General features: G+C 36.7%; 4 protein-coding genes across 4 annotated transcripts; 3 read left to right on the top strand and 1 right to left on the bottom strand.

Annotated features, from left to right (window-relative positions):
* Positions 1-1,830: 1,830 nt before the first annotated feature.
* LOC125195684 (protein SUPPRESSOR OF GENE SILENCING 3-like) lies at positions 1,831-5,062 on the top strand. The gene is made up of 5 exons (XM_089066223.1): positions 1,831-2,815; positions 2,927-3,221; positions 3,354-3,598; positions 4,412-4,521; positions 4,729-5,062. The coding sequence occupies exons 1-5, from the start codon at positions 1,844-1,846 to the stop codon at positions 4,934-4,936; spliced, it is 1,830 nt and encodes a 609-aa protein (XP_088922349.1). The 5' UTR covers positions 1,831-1,843; the 3' UTR covers positions 4,937-5,062.
* Positions 5,063-6,722: 1,660 nt separating this feature from the next.
* On the top strand, positions 6,723-8,645 carry LOC125209252 (uncharacterized). The gene is made up of 2 exons (XM_048108889.2): positions 6,723-6,905; positions 8,102-8,645. Exons 1-2 carry the CDS (start codon positions 6,803-6,805, stop codon positions 8,464-8,466), a joined length of 468 nt encoding a protein of 155 aa, XP_047964846.1. The 5' UTR covers positions 6,723-6,802; the 3' UTR covers positions 8,467-8,645.
* Positions 8,646-9,437: 792 nt separating this feature from the next.
* On the bottom strand, positions 9,438-13,462 carry LOC125218986 (26S proteasome non-ATPase regulatory subunit 6 homolog). The gene is made up of 8 exons (XM_048120824.2): positions 13,217-13,462; positions 13,011-13,125; positions 11,817-11,907; positions 11,596-11,741; positions 11,280-11,499; positions 10,192-10,300; positions 9,877-10,045; positions 9,438-9,794 (listed from the first exon to the last, which is right to left on the bottom strand). Exons 1-8 carry the CDS (start codon positions 13,347-13,349, stop codon positions 9,620-9,622), a joined length of 1,158 nt encoding a protein of 385 aa, XP_047976781.1. The 5' UTR covers positions 13,350-13,462; the 3' UTR covers positions 9,438-9,619.
* Positions 13,463-13,520: 58 nt separating this feature from the next.
* Positions 13,521-19,407, top strand: LOC125218976 (elongator complex protein 3). The gene is made up of 8 exons (XM_048120812.2): positions 13,521-14,055; positions 15,682-15,751; positions 15,847-16,019; positions 16,434-16,608; positions 17,276-17,442; positions 17,577-17,796; positions 17,878-17,982; positions 18,962-19,407. The coding sequence occupies exons 1-8, from the start codon at positions 13,583-13,585 to the stop codon at positions 19,271-19,273; spliced, it is 1,695 nt and encodes a 564-aa protein (XP_047976769.1). The 5' UTR covers positions 13,521-13,582; the 3' UTR covers positions 19,274-19,407.
* The last annotated feature ends 971 nt before the right edge of the window (positions 19,408-20,378 follow it).

Raw genomic sequence — 20,378 nt, 5'->3', positions numbered from 1 at the left:
TATGTCTCTTTGGTGTGCTTGTCTGCTTTGGCTTGTTTTCATCAATTTTCTCAAACATATATTGAACAAATTCGTTAACTTGACCGATTAGTATGTAATTGATTACAAATCAAGATTCGAGTTATAAAACTCGACAATGAACGCAATAATTAACCACTAATAAATAGTAAGCTCATTCGACATATTATTTAATATGTTTAATCATGTAAGGCCAAACAAAATAAATAACATAACATGCATTTCACGACTCGCATACATCTCTAACAAATTATAGCATATCATTAGAAGTATAGATAAATTTTAGTTTGGAACTCGAATTGGTCCAGTTTTAAATCTTTTAGAGTATTTTCAACCATTTATACTAAATTTAAATTCATTTTATAATAAAGATCACATCAAATAGTGATTTTAGTTTAACCATTTATATAAACTCATACTAAAAGGATATTCTCTATCCACTATCTTTTTTTACTCACAAAATTTATTTTCTTCTTGTTTTTTGTTATGTTATTCTCTTTTTACTTTTTTATTTTATTCTATGTCACTTTATTATCTTCACCTAAATAATACTGTCATGCTAAAAATATTTTGTTACTTCTAACGAGATTGAGAAAGTAGTATAAGTATTATACTCCCTCCGTCCCCCATTAAGAGTCACACTTTTCCATTTCGGTCCGTCCCCAATTAAGAGTCATACTTCATTTTTACCATAAATGGTAGTAGGTCCCACATTCCACTAACTCACTTCACTCACATTTTATTATAAAACCAATATAAAAAAATGGGTCCCACATTCCACTAACTTTTTCAACCAACTTTTCTTTACATTTCTTAAAACCCGTGCCTGGTCAAACTGTGACTGCTAATGGGGGACGGAGGGAGTACTAAGTACTATAATCAAGCACTAGAGCGGACGCGGTATAAGTACTATATTATTATACTAAGTACTATAATCAAATAATGTCATTTTGCTCGGTGGACGCATGCATGTTTGAATTTTTGGTAATCAATTAAAGTGGAAAATGCAAAAAGTTGAGTGTACATAATTTTAAATTTCATATTGCCATAAAGTGTACAATTAGTGGAGCACTAAACGTTGACTGAAATTTGGAGTCCGAGGTAGAAATACAAGGATAAATGAATATTATTGAATGCAACGAAAGTCTGCAACTGCGAGGAAGGACTTTTAGCTTGTCATACAATACAAGCCCTTCTCTCTCGCTCTCCACTGATTGCTTTCCGTCACCCGATTTTCCCACGGTCTTTTCTCTAATCTTGCTCTTGTTATGGTTGATGAGATGCATACAAAAATATTTCAAATTGGTTCAAAAAACTTGATGAGATACATACAAAAATATTTCAAATTGGTAAAAAAAATTTAAAGTTTATATAAATCATACAAAATGTTTCGTTTTTGTTTTGAATGAATTCATTGTTTTTTGTTTATTGTAAGTACTATTTAACTTTGGGTATAGGAAATGTATTAACTTGAAACGCTAATGAAACTTTTTGTACCAATTGGCTGACGGCTGTTATTTTGTGATATTTTGATTTTTCTAGTGCCTGTGTAAGTGTATAATATAAGCAGAACTAAGTGAAGAAATGACTTCGAGAATAATGTGATGATGCTTATTGGTCTAGAATCAGGAAGTCCAACTGAGATCCTCTTCTATGATGTTGATGTATGATCAATTTTGCAATGTTTTTTTTGCCACCACAAGCATGTTTCTTGGTCATATTTTAGAGATCAAATGGGTACTTCATACTAATTGTCTTTCATTGTCTTAAATATTGCCCTCCTTTTGTGGCATCTTCTGGAAAGTGATGCTTAATCATTGTGGCCATGATAATTTTAGAGATGAGCTCGAGAGGGGTTGGGTACCCATCTGATCCATCCCTCAAGGGTAAAAGCACAGCAGATGTATCTAACTCCAGCATTGATCATGGTGTTTCGGATATGAATGTGAATTCTACAGAAGATGATGGATGGCAAGAATATGGAAAGAAACCGAAGAACAGGAACAAGAATAATGCCTCAAAACAGTGGGTTCCTCAGCATTCCACCCCTAAGGAATGGGGTCATGCTGATACTTTGTTTAAACTTGGTATGCGAACTGATGGAGGGACTGGACAGGGCAGTCAACACTATTATGGCAGAGGGTATACTAAGGAACTTAACCGTAACCATAATGACTATGTTGCGCCACCTCCACTAATCCCCCCTCCTCTAAAGAATGGATGGGGATGGAACACTAGAGCGGCTTCTTCTCGGCCCTCGGATGATGGTGTGGTTCAGAAACAAAGAGCTCAAGCAGTTAATAATCAGGCTTTCAAGAGCGACGAAGTTGATGATGATGAAGAGTCTGATGACATTGATGACTCAGATGATGAGCTTATGAGTGATGATTTTGACTCAGATGAAAGCCAGAAAAGCCATGAGACTAGAAAGAAGAACAAGTGGTTTAAGGAGCTTTTTCAGTCTCTGGATAATTTAACCGTCGATCAGATTAATGAACCTGAAAGGCAGTGGCATTGCCCAGCATGCCAGAATGGGCCTGGAGCTATTGACTGGTATCGTGGTTTGCAACCCCTGATTACACATGCTAAGACTAAAAGATCCAAAAGGGTGAAGCTCCACAGAGAGCTTGCTGAAATCTTAGATGAGGAACTTAAAAGAAGGGGAGCATCAGTAGTGCCAAATGGTGAGGCATTTGGAAAATGGAAGGGTTTGGATGAAAGAGCTGACAAAGGCATAATTTGGCCTCCCATGGTGGTAATTTTGAACACCAAGCATGACAAGGATGATAATGACAAAGTATGAAATTCTTATAGAAGTTTGTATTTGTATTAGTAATTTAGTATTCATGCAAATTTACTTTACTGATGGTATACTAACCCTTCTCTATTGTAAACTTACATTTTACAGTGGATTGGCATGGGTAATGAAGACTTGCTTGAGTATTTCAGTGAATATCCTGCAACTAAGGCACGTCATTCATATGGACCACAGGGGCATCGTGGCATCAGTATGTTGATTTTTGAGGCCACAGCAGTGGGATATGTAGAGGCTGTACGGTTGAACGAGCATTTCGAAGTCAGTTCCAGAGATAGAACTGCATGGCATAAAAACAAGGTTCCGTTCTACCCTGGAGGCCAGCGGCAACTTTATGGGTACATGGCCGAAAAACATGATATGGAGGACTTCAATAAACATTCTCAAGGTGCACTTTCTATTTGTGTGGGTAGATTGTGTATGTCATGGATTTTTTTTTCCTTTCGCGTCAATGGTGCTGGCGATTTATTGTTAATTTCTCATTGGTTATTATCATTTATTAATTTTCCTAAATGCTTAGGTAAATCCAAACTGAAGTATGAGGTCCGATCTTATCAAGAAATGGTCGTGAAACAGATGAAACAGATGAGTGATGACAATCAGCAGCTCATATATTTTAAGGACAAAGTTATCAAAGAACAGAAGAAGACGAAAGCCGCGGAGCAGTTTGTTGAAATAATAAGTGAAAAGCTGCGTAACACCAAGGTGGAAAATCAAGTAATTAAGCTCAGGACACAAAAGCATCATGAACAAAACAAAGAAGAGGTATGTTAAGGTTTTATAAATGTACCAAAGCAGAAATACTGAACAATCTTGCTGTTTCTGGTGGAAATTTTAATCTATATAGACAAAGAAATTGGATAAATGAATCAGTTTTTCTCTTGACTGAGATTATTTATGGACACCCGACCTACTTCAGTTGGTTTATAATCTCATAAATGAACTCACTAAAGCAAGAACTGTCTTTAACCCTGTGATGAATTTCTCAAGTATCAAAACTATAAAAAATATTCGTATTCTTGATAACTTTCTTGAAGTCTAATTTAATAATGTTGTATGATCTGTATGACCAGTACATCCAGAAGTTGTTTTATATTCTTTGGTGAAGCTACATGCATTTCAGCTCAGTTTTTTCTCTCTCAGAGTTTTAGAAGGTTAAATCCGTTGATTGTTTCTTCAGTTCTACAGCTCAGAATATTAACTTGTGGTCTGTAAACAGTTTATCAAAAAATAAAATAAAATTGAGCTTCATTTTCTTGACTCTGTGTCTCTATATGTTATGGTAGCTTAACGCAATGAAGCCTCATAGATAGATTGTATTGCTAAAGGTGACTTGAGATGGAGGTTGTTCTGTTTTAATTAGATGTAACTTTGGGTGCTGCTTGATTGAGCTTCAGATTTGCCTAATATAAAAGAAAATTGGGCTTCAATTTCTTGAGTCTGTTTTTATATGTTTATGTTATGATAACTATAGTTGCACACTTATTGGATTTGTTCCTATAAGTTTTAGGATGCATAATTTTTTATCTCTGTCTTCTCCTTTTGTGTTAACCTCCTGCTACTTTGTTCTGAACTTAGATGGACAGTCAGGAGCAATTCATGGAGGACCACTTCAAACAGCTTTATGAACGTGAAAAGGTAACTCAGTCCGAGGCAAATGTTTCTTCGGCTGAAGAGCGATTACGCAGGTAATGTTGCATCCATTTTGAGTTTGCTGCCTTAATAATTTGTGTTTTCTTATTCAGTTTGTGTGTATCATTTTACTCATGAGTATTTATGATGTCTTACATCATACTACTATTTCTTTGTCTTTGATTGTTCAAGTTCTGCATGAGTATATTGGCTAAACAGCCATTCAAGAAAACATTTGATGAATCTTGATAATTTACTTTTAGGGGTGAAGAGATTTCCAAATCCATTCAGGTGCAGGACAAAGAGATGGATGAGTTTGTCAGCAAGAGGGACAAACTGATGATAGCCCATGAAGAGCGAAGATCCGAACTGAAGCGCAAGCACACGGCTGAAGAGATAGAGCTGGAGAAGGAGCTTGATGAGGAATTCAATAAGCTCATTGGGGAATACACTCCGGCTGAATCCAAGTAGCACGATTCAGAGACGCATAGGACGGTAGTGAAGACGTTGTCTTTTCCTGTGCATTTATTTGAACACAAAACAAATAGTTGTCTTTGCTTCCAAGTGTTATATTGTAGCTGATGCTTAAACGGCCGAGTGACTTATTTGGTCCATTCTCACTCCGCATGTGCTACCTGACCACGTGGTTCCAAGGTTATACCTACCCGGCCGGTGTGCTTGTCCGCTTTGGTATTCGTTAACTTAACCTATTGGTATGTTATTGACGTAAAATCAAGATTCGAGCTATAAAACTCGACAATGAACGCAATAATCAACCACTAATAAAATAGTAAACTCATTTGACATATAAAAATATGTTTAATCATGCAAAGCCAAACCAAATGAAGAGTATAACATGCATCTCATTACCCGCATATAGACGTCACCAAACCGAACCGGCCCGGAACCGTCACCGGCGGTTCGGAACCGTGAACCGGAACCGCGGTGGCGGTTCGGAACCGGATAGGAGTCGGCGGTTTAGGCGGGCCGGTTCAGGTTCACGAAAAATCAAGAACCGTAACCGCCGGTTCCGAACCGCCGGTTCGGCGGTTCCGATAGCTTTTCAGGGTTTAGGGTATAGGCATGCAGGCGTAGGCATGCCGACTAAGAGTATATATATATACTATCTATTTACATTTATAATTTATTGTTTTTTACTTCAACTTTTTTTATTTAAGTCTTTTGATTCTTTTGTAATTTCAATTTTCAACATTTGTATTTGTAATATCGACATTCACATATCGTTCAAATTTGTATGATTGTATGATTGTTTCAATAAAATTCCAATTGTTCCAACTCCAATGTCGACTTCTACTCCATTTGTCAATTGTCATTCTCGTTTTATTTATTTATTCGATAGTACAAGACTACAACTACACCTACAACTCTACAATTAGTACTATACCGGAATAAAATTAAAAAATAAAAAATAAAAAAATTCGGCATTGAACCGGCGGTCCGAACCGGAACCGGCCCGGAACCGTCTGGAAACCGCCGGTTTTGAACCGGCTTGGAACCGGAACCGGAACCGCCTGACCCTAGGCGGGCCGGTTCAGGTTCCATATTTTTTTGAACCGGAACCGCCGGTTCCGAACCGGGAACCGGCGGTTCATGAACCGTGGTGACGTCTACCCGCATACAGTTCTAACAAATTCTAGCATGTCATTAGAAGTTGAGATAAGACTCTTCAACTCTAATTGATCTAGTTCTTAAATTCTTCAACTCTAATTGATCTAGTTCTTAATCTTTCACTTAATAACATCTCCAACTATTTATACTAAATTAAAATTCAGTTTAATGTAAAAGTTACATTAAATAGTGAGTTTAGTCCAACCATTTACATAAACTCATGCTAAAAGAATATTCTTTATCAACTATCTTTTTTACTCATAAAATTTGAAATAAAAGTTATTTGAGTTCATTTGAATGTAAACTTAAAGATAAATACCGGCACTCAAAAATTTAAAATGAGATTAGTTTTGAAGTATCATTGATGTTAATTGCCCACTCCATTTTAGTTTTGGTGTACCGTTAAAAATTATATTTTGGCAACATTTATTTCTGTTTTTTAAAATCATACAAACCAAAATCCCATCAAATTAAGTAAACAATAACTGTGAACGTATATTTAAAAATTTAAAATTTTTTATTTTAAAGTATAAAACCGCGCTCATCTAGATCAAGTTGTTTCGATAATAAGTGTTGGCGCGCAAATAGAATCAATACATTCAAAATGAAAACAAAACAAAGTTAAGCAAATTCACTGTTGAAAGAGTCGCAATTTCATTCCCACTCTCAAGCGAAAAAGGCTTTCATCACAAGCATAGTGCCAGAGAGATGTTTGGTAGGGTGAGACCGGCGCCGATCAGCTCCTTGGAACCCCTCGAATCCCAAAGATCCTCTACCAAAATCATCAAGCACGATTCTCTCTCCATCTACGGTACCACCAATTCTTTCTTTTTGTTTACCGTTCATCTTACATTTATAAATTTTGTATAATTTGTGTTCAGATCTTCGTTGAAATTCATTAATTTACCATGCGCGCGGATGCTCACACGCTGTCATAATTTTTCCTTTCTTTTTAATTGTATTGTTTATAGGGATTTCTTTATAATGGTTGCTGGGAATTAATTGTAAATGTTGAATTAGGTTTACAGGAGCTGGGGTTAAACACTACCAATTTTTTTAATAACCCCTTCTCTTTTTTCTTTGATATTGGCTGTGATATTTGTCTCACTTCTGCAATATTGATAAAAATAGTTTTGGAATTCCAATTATCTACTTTTGATATGGAAGCCAAATTGTGGAACCGGGAGGAATTGGAATTGTATTTCAATTCCAAATCCAAATTTTTTGTGGCACCAATATTGGATTTGGAATTGATAGCTCCAATTCCAATTCTGCAAGCCCAATTCCATGATGCCCAATTATATGATGCTAAATGTTGAATTAGGTTTATAGGAGTGGGGTTTACTTGACTACTCTAATTTTGGGCAGGTCGTTTGCTGCTGTTTCGTTACATAACAGCCTTTATGAGATGTTGTAATTCTTCAAAAATGGGATTTTGTAGTTTTTGCAGCTTCACGTTAGAATAGAAAAGCCTGAATTGAGATCTTATAAAGGTTAGCCAATATATATCCTTTATATATGAAATGGTCAGCCCTCACAATTTATAAGCTGATGTAGCAAGATTCTAAATGTGTGTTTGTGTGTAATGTGTATGCTAAATTGCTAACTAGATCTATTTCCCTAATAAGAGTACGTCAATGTCATGTATCCGATTGATTCTTTAGTTTTCAAGAACTTATGTAGTTGGTTCCATTTTTTAAAAATGGGGAGTAGAAGATGAGTGAGACTCAGTGCTACAGGATAGGGCTGTAACCCTATTTATGGCATAGCAATTTTACGCTTGCATTGATTGTCGGAGCACAACTGAGATGCTATATGTATGGAAGTCGACATCTTAAGAGAAACAGTGAAAGGATGGTCATTGCAGTTACAATCTTTTTAAACATTTATACGTTAGTTGAGTTGAATCACTATTATGACATTATTTTCATAAGCTGGTAGCTCTACTTGGTGCAAATAGTGTAGCAGAATCAAACTCATGACCATTTTGTGCTCCAATTGTTGTAGAATCAACTCTTCTCAAACTAAAAGAAGGCTCTCGTTGCAATCCAATCTGCGACCCTGAGGATTATTCAAGGAACAATGCAGTTTGTATCATGGCCATCAATTCACCGGAGGAGGCTATGAGTGCCGGTGCTGGTTGGTCCTCTACAGAATCTCTTCCAATGTCTAGTTCTAGTGATCAATCTACAGCCTTCTCAAATGAGGCAGCTAAAACAAATATGTCTATTCTTCATTTCTTCTCAAAACACAAGAGTACAACACATACTCGAAGTCCAAGTGATACAGAGTCGATGGCTACAGAAAGTGGTTATTCATCTTCTTCCAGTGTTTCACCTTCATCTAGCGATTCACAGGCAGCCATCCGCTGAAGATATAACTGGGAGAAGGGAAATATTTACTCTTTGAGCTCCTGATTGTGGAGTCTTCTCTTCATGTATCAGAATCAACTAAAGGAAACTTGCTATTGGACAATGGATAATTTGTAGGAAATACATATACATTAATATTTCTCGTGAATTCTTTAGTGGAGCTTAGGTTCTTTTATTAAGTATCCTCTTTCACCAAGAAATTTATGCTACCAGTGGAATTTATATTACAAATTTCGTTCCGATACCAGTATTTGTATCTATGTTTAATTTTTTGTAGTTCTTTCTTGGTATCACCATATAATATATGGAAATGATGATAGACACAGCTCCCAGCTTTTAGATATAGTAGTAGTATGTCTTAACCTGAGAAAATGTTCGTAACATCAACAAGTGGGCTGGTGTCACAGAGTCAAGTTCGAGCTAGAGCCCGAAATGAACAAAGCACACCGATAAGGGTCAATATTCAACAAGTGGCAAAGGTGCATCTATGGGTGCGAGCAAGGGCTGTACTCTTGTCGTGATCCCATTTGATCGAAATGAAGAAGGCGAAAGGAAAATGCCAAGGACGAGGTGTCATATCGAGTAGTGCAGCCCGGTACCCGAACATGTGTATGAGACAAGTAAATACATTTTATTTGGATATTTGCAGAGAGCCAAAATTACCAACACAAGCAGCATGACCCACCACAGTCGGAATCACACTGGAAGATGATAAGGGGACTTCAAAAGGAATTTGCTCTGTAAGTTTAAGTATGTTATTTTTTTTTTGCTTTTAGCAATTTAACTAGTATATAATTTCTGGTTTTTAGGATTTTAACTGTAATTTTTAATAAATTAAGTTTTCTTATAATGCAATTGGTAATTAATTGCGTAATTTAGTTAGATTTCACAATGAATAATTGAAACAAGAAATTAAAAGAAAATAAACAAGCAATCTATGAATAGTTGAAACTATATCATACACTCTTGAATCATAGAAGCTCCCAGCTTAATTGGAGGAGTAGTAATCAAATTTCCAGGATCAAAATCATTTCGGAAACTAGTAGCAAGTAATGACGTTGAAAAACAACATTAATCAAATGGGAGAGGGCTACATGTATTGTGAAATTTTACTAGTTTTGAGTTGTAAACACATTATAATCGTAAGCCAAGTTCAAAGATCAATAACACGTGACAGCTTCTGGATGCGATTCAGGAGGAAATCCCCTTGCTTGATGGTAGACTGGTAGAGAGCATTCTTTGCATCGGGCCGATTGGTTTCTAACACGCCTGCAACTTTGTCTATCTTGCAATGTAGCTTCCCCGCTGCAATGAACCGAGATAGTTCCCTACGAAAAACAAACACATTTAACATATTGCTCAAATCTAGAAAGTTGCTCATTCACATCACGCAGGATTTTAAGCGCTTACATGTCTATGAAATCCACTGTCACGCCAAATGATTTTGCCATAGCTTCAATGGTTACACTCTTGTAAGATTCCAAGAACTGCGAGTATACAACACTTCTTATCTCCCTCATGTAGTACCGGAAGTGTGGGTGCAAATAGCGGTCCAACTTAATGTGCTTGGTCAAGCCAGCTGAAAAACCAAAATATGCAAAATATAATTAGCAGAGCTAAACATGTATAAGATCGTATACCCCCTCTGATCCAAGCAATGCTTGACTCAAAGCACAATAAGCAGTTGCTACAAGAACAAGGACCCTGCTTGAAGGGGCTACTTACCGAAAGCGATAAAGAATGATTTATATTGGCAATCATATAAAGAGTTCAGAAAGTCTGATAAGTATGGGATTTTGCCAATGACGGTCAGGATCTCTGGTGCATCCACCACCTGCCACATATCCAACCACAAAAGAAGTTGATCGATTAATAACATGGTGGTTGGGGAAGGGGGTGGGGGAGGCATGAGAATTTTATTGAGATAGGACTTAGGAGAGGTTTTTGGACAACAAATTTTATATTTCAATTATGAATAACATCCAAAAGCTAATTAGTCCTTCACATTAGAGCCACTTTGAGTGACACTCTCCAGGCTACATTCACAATTTTACATAAATGGTCTAGCCATTCAGTAATTCATTCAAAGAAGGTACACCACCAAGATGTGTCTCCATATTTAAGGCACATAACCAAAAATATTAAATGAAATCGCAGAAGAAAAATAGCTAGAATTTGCAGCTAATCATAATGACCCACTGACAAACATCATTTTAAAAATGAGTGTAGAACCAAATATATATACTATCAAACTAAATTATAAAATTTATAGCAACTATTATTCTCCCAACCACAAAATAAATCTAACTAATAAAGTATCAACATAATTATCCGTCCAATTTTGCAGGGAGTGTGGTAGACCAGACTAACAAAATCATAATTATTGTCAATGAAAGCAATATCACAGTTAAGATTGCAACAACATGATCCATTGATCCTCATTTAAATAGCATAGTCCAACCAAATGTTCGACAAATAAAAATGAAATTTTATTGATGCATTCAACTCTTACTAGTAATCTTTTGACCATTCATAAGAATATTATGGAGAATAGAACCTGGAATTTTAAAACTTGATCGAGTCCAAGTAAATTGATGCATCAGTGGAGTACTGTTTTTTTCCAATTCAGTACGAGGAGTTACAGTCTTTTCCAATTCAATTGATTTATATTTTCTTCTACTTACGGCTACACATTGATCAGCACATTCATACGAAAGGAGGTACTAGGTTGCACATCAGCAAAAGGTGAGGCAAACCAAGGCAAGTTTGTGATGAGTGAAAACAAAATACCAAGGTTAAGAAAAATAGCAAACCTTCTGTTTTAGTGAAACTCTATCCAACGATATGATGCTCGTGAGACCAGTATAAAATATGAAGGTGTCGTAGGGGAAAAGCTCATAAGTTGTAAAAGTCGAAATAGAATCAAGGAAAAGATCAGCCGCTTTCTTGAAATTGCGAGTGGACATGCAATATAAACCCTCATACACCTTCAAACGGTTCTTCCTCTCCCAATCACCACCCTCCTCAAACAATCTGTAATGTTAAAAGTCAAAATCAGTGCTCAACCTCTGCTCACAAAAAAAAAAAGGTTTGGAAAATTTATCCACAGCAACAGAAACCATTGTTTACTTCTTAGCTTTGTCAATGCTTTTGGAGATAAGATCAAAGTCCATGTGAAAGAAACCAATTTGTAGTGTGTAGAATACCAAATCCATCTTTTGTCCAACTGCAACAGTTTTGCCCTCTGTTATTTTAAGTTGTTCCAGTGCCTTTTCCTGGATATTAAAGAATGTAGAAAGATTTCATATGGGAAAAAAAGAACTTGAAATCAAAGGTTTTTTTTGCATTACCTTGTCACCAATTCGAATATAAAACAATGATTTGGCCAAATGAGCTTCCCTAACTTCACTTTCACCCAAGTTCTCTTCTGCATCAGCAATCCTACATGAATTCACAGTGATAAAAAATTTAGGAAATAGCCCACACAATATGTTGAACTCTAGATGGTCTAGAAGATATCCAATCATATTTCTAGATATCAATGAATTTAAAAGGTGAACAAATACTCCCTCCTTCCATGAAAATTTATCACCTATTTCCTTTTTCGTCCGTCCCTAAAATTTGTCACCTTTCACTTTTACCATTTTTGGTAGTGGACCCTACATTCCACCAACTCATTCACACTCGCATATTATTATAAAGCTAATATATAAAAGTAGGACCCACATGCCACCAACTTTTTCAACCCACTTTCTATTACATTTCTAAAAACCCGTGCCGGGTCAAATGGTGACGAATTATTAGGGACGGAGGGAGTAATAAAATGAGGATAGCAGAAGTTTTGAAAAAATAAAGTAAACTGCACTTAGAAATCTTTTAAGGCCAAACAAAATGGAAATGTGAAATAATTACATTCACAAACCATTGTGAGGATTGAGAAATACATCTCTAAAGTACAGGTAAAGCAGCACTATATATAGGCCTTGCAAGCATCAAGCCCCTTCTCTACTTACTGTTCACAAACCAGAATTAGAGCATCTAGAGCTCATAACTGATGAGGATAACTTATCACAAAATTATATAGAGATTTTTAAGGAGCTATGTTACACGAAGATATCAATTATATTCAGAAACTAACTCCGAAGACTAATTTTATAAACCCGCACTAGCACTACCAGCATAAGTTGCAACTCTAAAAGACAATCCTCAATAAGCTCTAAAAATGAATCATAGCTCGATTTTCTGTCCAAATAGTTGCACTATTAAATTTTAGTTGACATTGCAGCAAGAATGATACAATAGAAAAGGACATATGGAAAGAACTTTCAAACACTGGACATTGCGACTGTAGAATAGAAAGAACTGTAGAATTAACAAGGAGAAAGAACTTTCAAACACTGGACATTGCAGCAAGAATGATACAATAGAAAGGGACATATGGAAATTGTAAGGAAAGGAGCAGAACAAAAAGGATGAATTCATAGACATAGACTTCACATAACGCAATTGCAACTCAATATTAGTTCATGAAAAGCAAAACTGACTTCTCTTCGAGCTTCTTCAATTCATCATCGATCTTGGAGCTCATCGAGTCAAGTGCCTTCTGATCCAAATCCAATACCTTGCTGGCAACTAGGGTTTCGTACAATGGAGCCATATCTACCAAAACAAATTCCTCTACAATGAAGCTCCGCGATCAAACTAATAACTGTTAATTGAAGAATGAATTTCATAGAAATGGCCCAATTACCGTTGGCAACGATGAATTTGAAGACCTCATCGCGGAGGCGCACTTTTTCAATGTCGTCGACGTCGTTCTGCGTGAGCAGGAAGAGATTGTTGGCGAGCACAAGCTGTGGCTGCTGAACTCCTTCACCTTCCATTGCCGACCTTTTCCTTGCTTCTTTCAGTCACAGAGAGAGATGAAGGAGAGTTTTCTTGAGGGAGGAGGCAGCAACACAGAGAGGAGAGAGAATGATGGGAATTTCAATATTGGGGGATTTACTCAAAATTTAAATATATTTTGTTCAGGTTTAATTATTTTCTCTTTTAAATAAATAAATAAATGGTTTAATTAAACCCTCGATCGATTGATTCACCGCTAGAAGGAGAAAAAATGACGGCGGCGGAAGCCTTGGCTGAAGGCCGGAAGCTCCCGCGGCCCGGGCGCGGAGGAGTCGTCGGCCATGGACTCTCCGAAGAAGAAGCGCGCGTCAAAGCAATCGCTGAAATAGTATCCACAATGGTTGATCTGTCGCGCAAGGGGCAAGACGTCGACCTAAACGCTGTGAAATCGGCGGCGTGCAGGAAATACGGGCTCTCGAAGGCGCCGAAGCTCGTCGAGATGATAGCAGCGTTGCCGGAATCGGAGAAGGAAGCGCTGCTGCCCAAACTCAGGGCTAAGCCAGTTCGCACGGCGTCTGGGATTGCCGTGGTGGCCGTAATGTCGAAGCCTCACCGCTGCCCGCATATTGCAACGACGGGGAATATATGCGTGTATTGCCCCGGCGGCCCTGATTCCGATTTCGAATACAGCACGCAGAGTTACACGGGATATGAGCCTACTAGCATGAGAGCTATTAGGGCTAGGTAAATTATCTTCTTTTTCACTTGCAATGTTGCTTTAGAAGACGTTAACTTTTTTTCTGGTGATTGGAAATGCATAGGATTGTGTATTTTTACATGCAAGGTCAAATGGTTGATAACCAAAGTATGTCGTGAATTAGAGTTATTTCAATTTAAAATAGATTCGAGGTTGGGGTTGCGATTTAACTGTATCATTTTCTTTTCTGTGATAAAAATGAATACTTTCCTCTAGATTCGAGTGGAAGCCTTGCCAAGAGATCAGTATGAAGCATTTGCGTTGGACATGTTTGAGATTTAGCTTGTTTTTACTTTTGAACCTAGTTTATACTTGGAGGAGTGAAATATCGTAAGATATTATTATCCCAATACTCTCAAGCTAATCTGTACCAGCTGGCTTTTACTTAAAAGAATGGGTGTACTGATGTCTCATCAGGTGAAATTTGTTCTGATGTAATTTAACTGGTGTTAGATTATGCATTTTAGGACATGCTACTAGTAAGCCCTGGTGCGCCCCGTGCCCCTGACAATGCTGATAAGGTCTTTGGTCATAGGCTCTGAACTCATATTGGTCATGAACTCATGTTTCAATTGCTGATTATTTGACAAGTGTGCACATAGATGGTTTGAGTTTGGGTAGAACTATCTTAAAATTGGTTCTGGTTGGTTCAAACTTCAAGGCATTTGATGATGTTCAGACTACTTGTCTACTTACTAGATGCTTAATTGGTCTTGAATCATGCTTCCATCTCTAATTATTGCTCTTTTTCACCGCAATAAGTATCATTTTCCCTCATAGTTTAGTTTGATGAAAAGTGGGGTTCATGATGTAGCCCTCTAGCTTCATCTAGCTTCACATTCTATTAGTTGCCTGGATTTTACCATTTACATGACTAAGCTAAAAAAAAGCAATCCCTAATATCCCAATAGCAAAACTACTAGGATTGGCTGCTTAAAGAGTAAAGAACAGGATGTTTTTGTAGAATTGGCAGATCTTCAAGTCGTTTGATACACTAAGAAACAAGATTGTAATGTCTAAGATGTTTATAAATCCAGATTATTCTACAACCCTTTATCTTTATTTAATCGTTCTTTGTTTACACATGGGCACATCTACCTGGGTTCTACACTGGGAATGCTGTTATAAAGTACTATGATTCTTGTTTTTTGGTATTACAGTACACTGGGAATGTTGTTATAAAGTACTATGATATGATTCTTGTTTTTTGGGATTACAGATTCCATTTGTAAACTATTGGGATTTTCCTTTTTTATATAAATCCTGTGCAAAAGTTACTGAACGAGTAATTTAGTAGTATGACTGTATGAGGAATCTGTATCATTGATCTGAAGTGATGCTTCCCTTATGTTTACTCCTTTTTTATTCAATTTGGCATTTTATTTTGCAACTTTGTGATTCTATTTTGATATAGAACTTGGATTTTAGTCCTCATTGAAAATAGGAAATAGTGGCCTAAGAAGATACTTAACAATCTTTGCCCTATCCATCTGTATTTGATTTGGAATTTTATCAGTTATAGTACTTTCTAAAATCATGGTTTTCAGTTCCTGAATATGGTGGGATGTACATCAGAAATTTGAATAATTTTTTATTATTTTCTGGTGATTTAGATACAACCCTTATGTCCAGGCAAGAAGCAGGATCGACCAGCTTAGGAGATTGGGTCACAGTGTTGACAAGGTTTGCTTTTTCTGTGGAGGCTTATTCCTCCACTGGTTTAATCCACATTGGAAAAATTCCTAGAATTAAAATGTTCTGATGTGTTAATCATACAGGTCGAGTTCATCTTGATGGGTGGTACTTTTATGTCATTGCCTGCAGAGTACCGTGATTATTTTACTAGGAATCTCCATGATGCTTTATCGGGGCACACTTCTGCTAATGTTGAAGAAGCAGTATCTTACTCCGAGCACAGTGCAATAAAGTGTATTGGGATGACAATTGAGACGTAAGTCACAAATGGGATTTTCTTTATTTAGAATCTTAGATGCGACCTTGGTTAAATTGGTTTGTAGATTTTCCCTAAGAGCACGCCAGTTTCTAGCATTTTTTTCTTATGGAGACACATTTGCTGAGGGAAGATGTTGGTTTTACTTCTGAGCCATTGAAATTTAATGTATGTGTTCTACTGACGAAACAAAAACAAGCTTCACTATTCCTTAAATAAATGGGTCGTCTCAGTTCTCACCCTTGATTTTGGCACTTTAGAAGTCATTCAAATGCTCACATTACTACAAATGACAAACAAGATTAATTCCCTTCTCCTCTCCCTTTCTTCCATAGTATTCATTCTTTTTTTGGATCAAGTGAGCTTCTCTCATTCCTGTAATTGACTGCTGCTTATTTCTATTTAATATTTAAGGCGGCCAGACTATTGCCTGGGACCACATTTGAGACAGATGCTATCATATGGTTGTACAAGACTGGAAATCGGGGTACAAAGCACATATGAGGATGTTGCTCGTGACACCAATAGGGGTCATACTGTAGCAGCTGTGGCAGATTGCTTTTCCTTGGCAAAGGATGCTGGTTTCAAGGTGTTTTTCTATACTGTTCTACAAAGTGTAAAGTTATTTACTTTTTAGGCTAAGGATAAGGAGAATTGTGGGTTCATGAAATAGGAGCAAAAAGACCTAGTAAAACATGAACTGACTTACTGATAGAAGACTACAGTAATAACTAATGTTGGTGCCCACTATCCAGCCTTTTTAGACTGAGCTCTAATACCATTTCTTTGGTGTCAAGCTGGAAATTGGCTGAGTATCTATGTGTTTTTTAAGTATTAACTTTCTTAAATGCTGATATATCTTTGTGCATTTAAACTGACCTATCTAAACACAAAAGAAAATGAAGGCCAAAAATACAACCCGTGCTGAGTTTATGAGGGCATTTATTAGAAACTAATAAGTTCAGAAATTGTCAAGAAACCATTCTGCCAAGAATTCCAACTCCGTACTGTGCCGAGATGAAAACTAATTGTGAATTTGTTGTGCAGTAATCCTTTTATTATGCAATCTGTTGTTTGAAACTGTTACCGCTGTGCCCTACCCATGTAACACCATCACCAATAGCTGTTATTAATATGAACTCGTAATGGTTGATAGTTGTAAATTCTTGTGTAGAATATGATTATTTTTTGGCATACTGTTTTGTCATACTATCCATTTCTCTAAGTCCACTACTTAATTGCTCATTTTACTGCAGGTAGTAGCTCATATGATGCCTGATCTTCCACATGTTGGTGTTGAGAGAGACATGGAAAGTTTTAAAGAGTTCTTTGAGAGCCCTCGCTTTAGAGCTGATGGGCTTAAAATTTATCCGACCCTAGTTATTCGTGGAACAGGACTTTATGAACTTTGGAAAACTGGCAGGTATTGTTTTCAGTTATACATTATAGACATTACATTCTCAGTTGGAATTGGAAGTCAATTTGGCTTTGGTTCCACCTTTTCACTCTGTAAATAGCTAATTTGGTCTTCTGTTATAAACTTATAATCATGTATAGGTATAGAAATTATCCTCCCGAACAGCTTGTCGACATTATAGCTCGAATTCTAGCAATGGTCCCTCCTTGGACTCGTGTTTATAGAGTTCAACGAGATATCCCTATGCCTCTGGTTACTTCTGGTGTTGAGAAGGGTAATCTACGGGAACTTGCTTTAGCAAGGATGGATGATTTGGGCTTGAAATGCAGAGATGTTAGAACACGGGAAGCGGGTATCCAGGCAAGCAAAAACTCTTTCGTGCTGTGCAATGATGCTTTGTTTTGATTGAACCACTAAATTTATAGAAGTGAACAAAATCAGGACATTCACCATAAGATAAAACCAGAGGAAGTCCAGCTTGTTCGCCGTGATTATACAGCCAATGAGGGGTGGGAAACTTTTCTTTCATATGAAGACACTCGCCAGGTGCGTGATTCACCATCAATTATTTTCAATATAGTTTGAAGTAATTACACGTATTGAGGATCTTAAGTTATATGATACTCTCAAGTATACATGAGTGTTTTCTAGATGCCAACCACTTATTATATACTTTTTCGAATTTTTTACTTCTTGGAAAACTGGAAATTGCTTCCCTTTTAACGCTTACGTTTTGTCTCTGTTCCCAATGGTTATAAGCTGTCTGCTTTGCTACATTTCTTAACTTGCAATTTCTGATTTCTCAAATCCTGGACTGATAATAAAGCCACATAAATTGTACCCCTTCGGTCCCACTATAGTTGAGGCGTTTCTTTTGGGCACGGAGATTATGGAATGAATATTTAGTGAATTAAGTGGTTAGAGAATGAAGTAAGAGCAATGTTATTAATGGCATATGGCGGCTTATGGCGGTCAGCCAAAGTACCGCCACAGGGATATGACGGTCGCCCCACGCCCCTAACAACACTGCACTCATCAATGTCATTCAGCACAATAGGATCAATTCTATCTTTAAGGCCGAACCTATTCAATTTTTGGTTATATATTAAATAATCCAAATCATGCATCTTCATATGTTCGAGCCTCTTTTTTTTGAATGAATACATATTCATTCAAAAAAGAGAAATAGGCTCAAGAATATGAATATGCATGATTTGGTTTATTTTGTTTTCCATGAGAAACATGATTTTTGCAATGTGTACGAGAAGCTTGACTGATCTGCCTAAAAAATAAACTGGAGTAGCCATTTGTGCTGTCAATTTAACTACGGAAACATGATTATTTGCAATATGTACGAGAAGCTTGACTGATCTGCATAAAAAGTAAAACTGGAGTAGCCATTTGTGCTGTCAATTTAACTAGATAAACATATTGGTCCTAGCTGCTTTTTACTCGCCAAGAAATTTTCCCTCTTAGCTTATTTTACCGATGTTAACTTACATGCTGTTGTGTATTGTTAATCCAGGATATACTTGTTGGGTTATTGCGTTTGCGGAAATGTGGAAAGAATGTGACTTGCCCAGAGCTTATGGGGAAGTGTTCAATTGTCCGTGAATTGCATGTTTATGGCACTGCAGTTCCTGTTCATGGACGAGATGCTGATAAACTGCAGCATCAAGGTTATGGTACACTATTAATGGAGGAGGCAGAAGGAATTGCTACGAGGGAGCACAGATCGACAAAGATAGCTGTGATTTCAGGTGTAGGAACGAGGCATTACTATAGAAAATTGGGGTACGAGCTTGAAGGTCCGTACATGGTGAAATACCTCAAATGAAAAAACACTAGTGCAACGCAACACCAGGCTTTTGTTTGTGTTTGATATTGAAATATATATAGATGGCTTGATGGAAGATGTATTTGTAAGCGATGCACAATGGCTCATGATAGCGACAGAGATTCAGAGGCTAACCTTGATTTATTTATGGCTTGAAGAAGAGAAATGAAACACTACTTCAAACAATCAATATAAGTTATACCAATATGAGTTTATAAAATCTTGCAAACTTTAAACTCGTGTGTCCCCTCACATAAGAAGAAGAAGAAAATAATGAAGATATATACTTGTGCATAGATGTTTGATTGCCATAATCTTTTTATGAATAAAAACAAATAAACTCGATGTTCTAATGACATAGCAATATACATAGATGATTAAACATCACTTCGAATTACTATCTCGTATATCATTTTGTTGTCATGCCCCGACAAGTAAATTAGTGTGTTTTTCTTCTTTCTCTCTAAGTGTACGAAGGTAATGTGTTTTCACTTGAATATAAGCAACATGTAATTGTTTAACATAAGCTTGCTCAAAAGCACAAATCTCATCTACTCAAATATGGTTGCAAACTTAAGATCAAGAAGGTCTTATTTTGGGTTATAATATAGTCTCTTTGGGTGGTAGAGAATTTTAGGCTAATTGGTTAATAATTTCTCATAAAGAAAAACAATACCCCACTTCATTCTCTGTAATTCTTCCTTTCATCCAATACCTTTTTGTTTATCTCACTATTTATTCATTCTCATTATTTCTTGTATTTTTAGTGTTTAACCCTTCAAATCACGTCTTTTAAATTCTTTTGAACATAAAACAGCATCCTTTCCCCTTGTACCTTTGTGTTGGAAAAAAAACAATTCTTTTTCAAGCATCTTAAACTCAAAAGGATTTGTACTTCATAATTTAGCTCATCGAGAACAAAAAGGCGTTAAGCTCAAGCGGGCTAACTCGGATTGTTTAACAAGAACGTATTTCAAATATGGATTAGGAATGACTCACAAAAACGGTTTAACTTCATCTCCTAATTCACAACAACCATTATGTAGACTCTATTTGATCGTGACCAAATTTTGATAAATTTCACATGTGAACGAAAATTTCAACT

The sequence above is a fragment of the Salvia hispanica genome, chromosome 2 (genome assembly GCF_029641045.1).
Source record: "Salvia hispanica isolate PSC_SH4W2 chromosome 2, Shi_PSC_v1, whole genome shotgun sequence".
Classification (NCBI taxonomy): Eukaryota; Viridiplantae; Streptophyta; class Magnoliopsida; order Lamiales; family Lamiaceae; genus Salvia; species Salvia hispanica.
This window is presented reverse-complemented; position numbering and strand designations above follow the sequence as displayed.

Coding starts and splice junctions, on each gene's coding strand:
- LOC125195684 (XM_089066223.1), top strand. CDS start 1,844: ATGATAATTTTAGAGATGAGCTCGAGAGGGGTTGGGTACCCATCTGAT. Junction 3,599..4,411: donor ATGAACAAAACAAAGAAGAG/GTATGTTAAGGT, acceptor TTCTGAACTTAG/ATGGACAGTCAGGAGCAATT. Junction 4,522..4,728: donor GCTGAAGAGCGATTACGCAG/GTAATGTTGCAT, acceptor ATTTACTTTTAG/GGGTGAAGAGATTTCCAAAT.
- LOC125209252 (XM_048108889.2), top strand. CDS start 6,803: ATGTTTGGTAGGGTGAGACCGGCGCCGATCAGCTCCTTGGAACCCCTC. Junction 6,906..8,101: donor CGATTCTCTCTCCATCTACG/GTACCACCAATT, acceptor CAATTGTTGTAG/AATCAACTCTTCTCAAACTA.
- LOC125218986 (XM_048120824.2), bottom strand. CDS start 13,349: ATGGAAGGTGAAGGAGTTCAGCAGCCACAGCTTGTGCTCGCCAACAAT. Junction 10,301..11,279: donor GAGTTTCACTAAAACAGAAG/GTTTGCTATTTT, acceptor GATATGTGGCAG/GTGGTGGATGCACCAGAGAT. Junction 10,046..10,191: donor ATCATTCTTTATCGCTTTCG/GTAAGTAGCCCC, acceptor TTGGTTTTTCAG/CTGGCTTGACCAAGCACATT.
- LOC125218976 (XM_048120812.2), top strand. CDS start 13,583: ATGACGGCGGCGGAAGCCTTGGCTGAAGGCCGGAAGCTCCCGCGGCCC. Junction 14,056..15,681: donor ATGAGAGCTATTAGGGCTAG/GTAAATTATCTT, acceptor CTGGTGATTTAG/ATACAACCCTTATGTCCAGG. Junction 16,020..16,433: donor ATTGGGATGACAATTGAGAC/GTAAGTCACAAA, acceptor TTAATATTTAAG/GCGGCCAGACTATTGCCTGG.